Source organism: Etheostoma spectabile, chromosome 20, assembly GCF_008692095.1.
Source record: "Etheostoma spectabile isolate EspeVRDwgs_2016 chromosome 20, UIUC_Espe_1.0, whole genome shotgun sequence".
In the NCBI taxonomy this organism is placed as follows: domain Eukaryota; kingdom Metazoa; phylum Chordata; class Actinopteri; order Perciformes; family Percidae; genus Etheostoma; species Etheostoma spectabile.
The window spans coordinates 3911592-3920667 of NC_045752.1; the positions used below are offsets into that span (position 1 = coordinate 3911592).

The 9076-nt window shown below is 40.7% G+C and overlaps 1 protein-coding gene across 1 annotated transcript; it reads right to left on the minus strand.

Moving 5' to 3' along the window:
* Positions 1-1352: 1352 nt before the first annotated feature.
* On the minus strand, positions 1353-2770 carry LOC116670615 (pentraxin-related protein PTX3). The gene is made up of 2 exons (XM_032501197.1): positions 2536-2770; positions 1353-2048 (listed from the first exon to the last, which is right to left on the minus strand). The coding sequence occupies exons 1-2, from the start codon at positions 2669-2671 to the stop codon at positions 1444-1446; spliced, it is 741 nt and encodes a 246-aa protein (XP_032357088.1). The 5' UTR covers positions 2672-2770; the 3' UTR covers positions 1353-1443.
* Positions 2771-9076: the final 6306 nt, after the last annotated feature.

Below are 9076 nucleotides of genomic sequence, written 5' to 3' on the forward strand. Positions count from 1 at the left end.
CACACACACACACACACACACACACACACACACACGTATAAATTCATGCCACGCTTGTAAGCCTTTCATTAGTGAATATACTCACATGACGTCAGTGGGCTGGCCTAATTAAACTCACATACAGTCCAAGTGTTCTTTGTTGCTATGTTTTGCCCGGTGATGGAAAGCTACAAGACACATATAGTGAAAAAACAATCTTTAGGTACTAGTACTTTACTTGAATACTTCATTTTTATGCTGCTGCATACTCTACTACATCTTGGAGGAAGATAATGCACTTTTTACTCTACTACATTTACTTGGCAGCGGTTAATATTTGACATACAAAACCTGGGACCAGTTTATAAAGTATGACGTTTTGATATTGATTGAACTACAGTCATCATCATATATATGTATATGTATATTTTTTTTTCAAACAAGCTCCTTCATGATCAGCTACATTATTAAAAATGCTGCTAACACACCAGTAATAATTATGAAATAATGTAGAATAGCATAACACTGACAGGTTTGTTTTTGCTGTGTAATGAGTACTTTTGCTTTTTTTTTAGGGATAGGGTTAGTACTTTTTTCTTTTGATACTTTTTTCTGACAATACTTGTAATGGAGTATTTTTACATTGTGGCATTGCTGCGGCTTTTACTTCCTCCGTCACATATTTTTCCCTCTTTATTTTCAGTTTTCATCTTTCTCTCTTTCTGCTTTCCCATTTGCCCAATTTCCTCTCCAGCTCGATTAACTCCACAAAACAAACAATACTTGAATGTTTGAATGAATTAAGACGTGTTTTGGGACCATCCTACATGAACTGTAAATTACACAGAAGGTCACCAACACCATCCACTGTGGTTAAACGCGTGAGTGTTTGTCTCTGTACGGCTGCACGAGGGACGGCCGGCAGTGTAAGAGCTCTGGCAGAGTTTCGTGAATCCTAACGACTCTGAGCATCGTAAGCCGTGGCCTCTAAGCTTTCAGACACTTATAAAGTTAATGAGAGGGAGAGACCTGCCCAGAACTGAACATAATCCAAAACCTCTGACACGCTTCCTTATGGTTGTCGGTATCTCCAGACAACACTACAACTACACAAACACTGAGGTGGTGCTGGCACGTGAAGGAAAGGACAAAACACATGCACTGAAATGAAAGCGCAGCCATGTGCATAAACATATAAGTGGGGCTCTACAAATGAGTTGATTGCTCTGTGGTAGGAGGGAGGCAACTTTTCCATGAGACTGATTGGGCGTTTTTATTCATTATAGTAAAACCCACAACATTTATGGTACATTTAGATTAATTGTCACCAGACAAAAACAAGGTCACATATTTTAAAAAAAGGGCCACTTAAAAACAACATTATAAACTGAGTATGTGCCAAAATTAATATCACTGGATTGTGCCCAGTCAATCTTTTATTATTTTTTTTCCCCTTTGGGCAAATTATGTGTCTCCTCTGTCCTTCAGTGTTGCTGCCTGCTCGATCACTCTGCTCAGCTGAAGGTGAACTTTCTGCAGATCTGTTGCTATGGCAACCATGGCCCTTTCCATGGTGGCTATGTCCAGGGGTAAAGTCACTTCCTGCTCCTTTAGGCCAGATGTAACTGGCTTCATCCCCAAGCCAAATGCTGCCCCTAATCCTCCAGGTCCTGGTGTTGGTTGGTGCCCCGTCCTGCCTCTACCTTCCTCCAGCCGCTTCAGCCGGGCATTCCCCTCATGGCCACTGTGCAGAAGCTGGTGCAAGGTAGCGTTTAATCTCCTCTCCCTCTCTGCTTCCTCCTCCCGGAGCTCCAGCAAGCCTTGTTGCAGCCTGACACTTGCCTGATCGGCCTGCCCTCTACACACTGACTCCAACCTGGGTAGACACTGCTGGCATGTCCCCTTAACCAGCTTGTCCACCTGGGTCCTGAGAGAGACCATTCCTCCACAGCATTGCTCCAGAGACTCCAGGAGCATGTTCTGCCTCATGCTGGAGTCCTCCAGAGTGATGAAAAGCTTGTCCCAGTGAGAGAAATCTGCAGCCAGGCATGGTGGGGTTGGAGTCCTCCCTGGAGATAACAACCACAGGGATGCATCAGGTATACAGTCTCATAGTCAGTTGAAAAGTTGCTTACATTATAATCAACCAAATACAACCAAAATTCTTTGGTGGCCACAGTTTTGCCCTAGGAGGCCAAGTGTTTGTGAGGTTGTGTGTGTGAATTCATGAACGCAACGCAACGCAACACAGTGGTGGCAGCTATTGCAAATTTGCGCTTGTTGTGTATGGAGTGAATGGAAGTGGACCAAGACTAGACCCTAGAAAAGTGTGTTGATGAATTCTCAATCACTTGTTATGAAAAGCACTATGAGATAACTGTTGTTGTGATTTGGCACTATATAAATAAAATTGAATTGAATTAACATAGTTATTGGCTTAATGAAATCAGGCATTGGCAGCTGAGGACAAATTCTTGGAAATTCTTACAATGGGCCATCTGTTCAAACAAGCAGTGAACAAAAAAAAGACCAAAAGGACAAATTCACAAAACTCACCCTCCTGCTGGTCCTGAGATATCTCGTTGTCAAAGTTGTCAGCGTAGTTCCCTTCGTACTCAATATCATTCACACGCAAAGATGCACCCACTAAGCCGAGCACACACAGCACACGGCAGATCCTGAACACATGCATGATGAAGCTTTTAAAGATCTCGCCAGTGTCTATATCAGATGTGTTTGTCACCAAGTTTTCCAGTTGCTCCCCCTACACTATATGTAAAGCTCGTTGCACTGAGCCAACTGTTGCGGGTGCTGACTTATAAACTCAGCACAGGGGAAGGAGGGAAGTTAAGGAGGGTGGGACAGAGGTGGGGGTGCTGTGGAGGTTGGGTGACTAATGCTTCAGTGGAGGTAACATGTCAAAAGTCAAACTGAGTGGGAAATAGGACCATTAGGAGAAAAGAGGAACAGAGGGAGAGTTACAGGGGCACAGGGGTAGATGGGGTAAAAAACAAACAAAAAAAAGGGATGGAGGGAGGAGACATTTGTCTTTAATGCAAGATTTTGTAACATTTGAAAGAAGAAATAGCCATCTCCTGCCACTGCACAGCATTGCTTGGTCTGGTATGATCAGTAGCATTTTAGATAGATATTGCTGCATGATGGACATAACTGGGTCAGTTTGCTGAATTAACGACTCGTCTACACTTTTAAAAGCATTTAGTATTATCCCGTAATTGTCACTTATGGCTGCTGTTCAGCATTAAATCCCTACCAGACAAATGAAAAACCCATTCCATCTTCACTTAAGTTTGTAATAGGTTTGGTTTCCTTGAGCTTCAAAATCTGTCAAGGTTCAGCTTTATTGTAATTATGCAATAGATAATTGCATAAAAGACAGTTATGCTACACAAATAGAAATTGCATAAATAAGACAAAGAAATCAAACACATACTAAAATGAATACAGCATGGAAGAAAGGACTTCTGTATAGTATAGTACCATAGTATACTATACTTGGATAGAACACATGTACAGGTATGTGAAATACTGTATAGAAACACACAGTATGTAAAATAAAGTTAAATTGAACTTCTTTAAAATTTGCTTTTTAATAATCACTGGCCAAAATAGAGAGATTTCTCCAAATATATATATAGTTCCGTTTTTGTCATGGGAAGAAGCATGCCATCGTTGTGAGCTGCATTGTTAAATGTCCTCTACAGTCACAGTTTACATGTTTTCCACAGACATTTCAATCCACACACACTCTTTAGGTCCATGTGCCGTTCCAACCTTTTTACTGATGAGTCAGAGTCCCTCCCTGCTCAGTGCATTAACACCAAATCACTTAACCAAAATAAATTGCAACACTGCAAGTCTGGATTATATTTTGAGCTTGCAATGAGCATGATTTAACCACTTGAAATTAAATTGTGTTGCTAGGCAACGCTGCAAAATTTACTTTCTGGCGGTGATTGTATTGTGTTGCCTGGCTACCTTGTCGATTAAACAATCTGTGAGGAACAATTAGGAATTATTGGGCTCTTAGCGAGGCCAAATGGCTTTATTATTATCGACAGAGGGCTCCGGTCAACAGGTGTTGGGGTTAAGCAGCAGAATTAGGACGTGTCAAGGTTAGAGGAAAAGCCATGACCTTTCTACTCTCTGCAGACCTCTACACTGAGCTCGCCCTGCAGATGTCAGCATGTCTGCCAATAACTATGCCTTTCTCTGTTTGGCAGGTTCTAATTGTAGCAGAGGGACTAAATGGGGTGGAAGATGGCAGGTTTATCTCAGGAAAAGAGAAAACCTGCAGAGGAAGAGATGGGCAGAACGAGTTGGAGAGAACAAGTGATTGAAAGGTTGGTGATGAAAGGTAGGCCTACAGAGGAAATTTGTATACATTTTCCTTTTCTCATTGCTGCAAAAATACCTCACTGTGGGCATGAGTGTGTGCATTTCACTAGCCCTCTCATAAAATGCAATAATTAGGATCCCTTCACAAAAGCAATAAATCCACATGTCAAACTTGCATGTGTAAAATAAAATTCAGTGGATGCATGTCAAAAACAGTTGATGTTTTCATCTTGTCCTTAGTGATGCCCATCTCAAGCTTTTTTTTTCTCTCTATAGGTCATCTTTCTATTTGGGTAGACTCCGAAAAAGAAGAGCTACATTTATCAGCAGCCACCAGACGCTATTTACCACCCCCCACCGGCACAGCACACCTACAGTTTAGCTGTCACACAACTCTCCCAGCTGGCAGGGAAGAGGATGAGTGATGATTGATGAAGGATTGGCAAAAGCATAGTAGAGAGAGAGAAAGATAGAAAGGAAAAAGAGAGACATACCTAGGAGAGTATTCCTTCTAATTATTAAGACCAGAGAGAGTTACATGAGAACAGATCCTATCGTCCGGTTTGTCCTGACAAAACCAGATATGCATGCGAAACTGTGACAGCGGGGGTTGTTAAAAATAGCCGATATAAAACAGAAACAGGACTTTTTTGGTGAATAAACCGCATACAGTATTAAAACAGCAAAGTCAGCCAACACGGCTAGTTTAATAAGAACTGGGTGTATCCCTTTTTAACACCAATATTTAGAAAGAGAAAGGGAGGAAACCATGGAGATATAATTAAAATACAGTAAACTGTAAAGCAATAGAGCTTTTGTAAGACAGACGACCTTTAGTGTCAAATGAGGTTAGAAAAGAGTGTACTCATTGATGGTCATGTTATAGCTTAACATTATACTAAAATCAGTGTAGTGGAAGACAAAATAATAAATATATATATTGTCTTAGAATACCCTTTTATCTCTCAGATAGGACTCAATGTTTCAAAGTCAATGGGCCCTGGTTAAACTGGCTTACTGCACTAAAGGGAGTACCTCAAGACTCTGTGCTTGGCCCGCTTTTAGTTTCTCTTTACATAAATGATCTAAGGGTTAACACATATGGAATTAATTCTCCTTATTATGCAGATTATGTTTTGTGTACCTGGGGATCTTGTCGCCCAGATGTGCTTCATAATATTTGCCTTTACTTTGCACAAATCAAACTGAATGCAGATGCATCTAAGATGTTGTTTTCAAATGCTAGAAGGAAGCCTATTGACATTGTGAACCTTGTTACAGTTCAGGGTAAGACAATAAAAGGTACTTTCTACAAATATCAAGGTATTTGGTTTGATAAATGTATTTCATTCACATTTGTTTTATGTTTTTTAAATTTTAGTGATTTGTTGTATATGAATAGATCAGTGTCTTGACATGTTGGACTCTGAACATTGAAGAGCATTGAGATTTGTAACCAAATCAAAACCCTTCACATAGGTTAGCTCTTTCTATTTCAGAGTTACAGTGGTGTGAAAAAGTGTTTGCCCCCTTCCTCATTTCCTGTTCCTTTGCATCGGGTTTGTCACACTTAGTGTTTCGGAACATCAAACCAATTTAAACATATTCAAACAACACAAGTAAACACAAAATGCAATTTGTAAATGAAGGTGTTTATTTTTAAAGGTGAAAAAAACCAACCATCATGGCCCTGTGGAAAAGTGATTGCCCCCTAAACCTAATAACTGGTTTGGCCACCCTTAGCAGTAACAACTGCAACCAAGCGTTCGCGATAACGTGCAATGAGGCTTTTACAGTGTCCTGGAGGAATTTTGGCCCACTCATCTTTGCAGAATTGTCCTAATTCAGTTACATTAGAGGGTTTTCGAGCATGAACGGCCTTTTAAGGTCATACCACAACATTCAATAGGATTCAGGTCAGGACTTTGGCTAGGCCACTCCAAAGTCTTCATTTGTTTTTCTCAGCCATTCGGTGGTGGACTTGCTGGTGTATTTAGGATCATTGTCTGCTGCAGAACCCAAGTTCGTTTCAGCTTGAGTACACAAACAGATGGTCGGACATTCTCCTCAGGATCTCTTGTAGACAGCAGAATTCATAGTTCCTTTTATCACGGCAAGTCTTCTAGGTCCTGAAGCAGCAAAACAGCCCCAGACCATCACACTACCACCACCATATTTTACTGTTGGTATAATGTTCTTTTTATGAAATGCAGTGTTCCTTCTACGCCAGATATACTTGGACGCACACCTTCCAAAGAGTTCCACTTTTGTCTCATTGGTCCACAGAATGTTGTCCCAAAAGTCTTGGGGATCATCAAAATGTGTTGTGGAGAAATTGAGACGAGCTTTGATGTTCTTTTTGCTCAGCAGTGGAACTCTGCCATGCAAGCCATTTTTGCCCAGTCTTTTCCTGATGGTGGAGGCATGAACGCTGACCTCAACTGAGGTAAGTGAGGCCTGCAGTTCTTTGGACGTTGTTGTGGGGTCTTTTGTGACCTCTTGGAGAGTCGTCGCTGCGCTCTTGGGGTAATTGGGCGGCCTGCCACTCCTGGGAAGGTTCACCACTGTTCCATGTCTTCGCCATTTGTGGATAATGGCTCTCACCTGTTGGGTCGCTGGATTCCCAAAGCTTTGGAAATGGCTTTATAACCCTTTCCAGAATGATAGATCTCAATTACTTTTTTTCTCAATTGTTCCTGAATTTCTTTGGGCCTCGGCATGATGTGTAGCTTTTAAAGGATCGTCCTGGTGGACCTTAATGTGTCGCAGCTCCTATTTAAGTGTGCCTTGATTGTGAACGTGTGGCAAAATAAGCCTGGGTGTGGCTAGAGAAATTGAACTCAGGTGTGGACAACCACGTTATAGTAGTTTTTAACAAGGGGGGCAATCACTTTTTCACACAGGGCCATGATGGTTTGGATTTTTTTTCACCTTTAATATAACACCTTCATTTACAATTGCATTTTGTGTTTACTGTTTTTGTCCTTGACTATTGTTTAAATTGGTTTGATGTTCCGAAACCTTAAGTGTGACCAACTCAAGGAACAGGAAATGAGGAAGGGGGCAAACACTTTTTCACACCACTGTAGCTGAATATCTTTCTATAAATTGACTGTATTTAGTTTTTGTGTTTACCATTCATAAGGCAAATCTGAGCAAATTACTATCAAATCGCTGCAAATTTCACATTGTAATCATCATCTCAGATCACGTCCGTCACTAATATATGGACAGAGATGGAAAAGAAATCCTATATATTTACTGCTCCAGCCACTTGAAAGGAATACAAACTGATAGACCTGATATTTCTGGCAAAATTCAAACCAGTGTAGTGTGAATGACTCCAGTATTAATTGTGGCTGTTCAAGGCTTATTATTATATGATTATTTCACTATTACTTTATGTTTTTGGTATCCATTTATCTGTTGCCTGGTTTTGTACGTTTTGTCTGTATTTTTCTGTGCTGCTGTCTTAGCCACATCTCGCTCGCAAAAAAGGTTTCTAACATTGAGGTTTTCAAATTTGCCTGAATAAATTAATGAGTAAAGTTAAATACAAAATAATACACTGTACCAATCCATAGAAATGTTATCTGTCTGTGTCCCTCGAGTAGAGGAAAGGGATGAGCCAAATATAATTAGAAACATCCCAATTCCCTTTATCTGCTTTCATAACTCACTCATGTCAACCAGACCTTCAAAACATAATTTCAGCTTCCTCTTCCTTCCTGTATCACACATTAACACAAAATCACAAGAAGACCTGTAAAAGAGCAGTCTCAGCTGACAGACAGGATGCTTACCGGAAATCGTAAAAAAAGAAAGAATCATTTGGAAACGTAGCAGGGACTGCTGCATCAGTGTGGTGGAAATGCATGAGTATCTAGGGACATATCTCGTTTGGCTGAGTCAGAGGAAAGTTACAGGAACAAAACATTAAGCACTGGCTGTGCCTCCTGTAAGGCCGCTCTAAAATGTAGAGCTGATCTGGTGGTGTGTTTATGGTGTTATTTAACCATGGGCCTCCCGACTATACTTGGATCAATATCACATAACCTGTGCTTGATCAATCTAATTCGACAGGAGGCCTCAGACAGGAATGAGATTAATGCAAAATACATGACAAACACACACACTTTCCGTTTTTTGGAGTAGTATTTGTGAGCATTGAGGTTGAGATAAATGTCTCACACCACCATAACTCATTATCTGTTAATACAATTAATAAAATGCAATCAGAAGAGCAAGCCAAGCTTAACTGCAAGCTTCATAGTGGCAGAAATTGGTTCAAATATTACTAGAATTGGCCTGGGAAGTCTGACCTCGACCTGGAAATGAGTGTCTGTGTGTGTGTGAATTATATCAGAAAGTAAGCAAGCAGCAGATTTTAACAAGAAAATAACAGAAACACATTGACTGGAGAATAAAGATCCACACTTGATTTGGATTGCCATTACATCACTGTTTGCATATTTATTTCCACATCTTCACTTTAATCAAAACTCCCACTGACATCAGCTCAATGTAGCTGAAAACTGGCAGCAGCTAGGACAAGTGTGTACAGTGTAGCTATCCATACACACACGGTAACATACTGGGACAAAAGCATAGAGCATTGAGCATAGAGCTACTCTGAGATTAAATCAGTAAGGTCAATGCTGAATTAATTTGCGTTTCCATCCAGGGTCTCCAGAGTGGGCCCACACCACAGTAGAGCAGGTCTGCCCTCACAAAGAAA

What these genes read in the sequence shown, in the direction of transcription:
- LOC116670615 (XM_032501197.1), bottom strand. Translation starts at nt 2,671, where the DNA reads ATGCATGTGTTCAGGATCTGCCGTGTGCTGTGTGTGCTCGGCTTAGTG. An exon ending in ATCTCAGGACCAGCAGGAGG is followed by an intron (nt 2,049 to 2,535) that starts GTGAGTTTTGTG and finishes TGTTATCTCCAG; the next exon opens with GGAGGACTCCAACCCCACCA.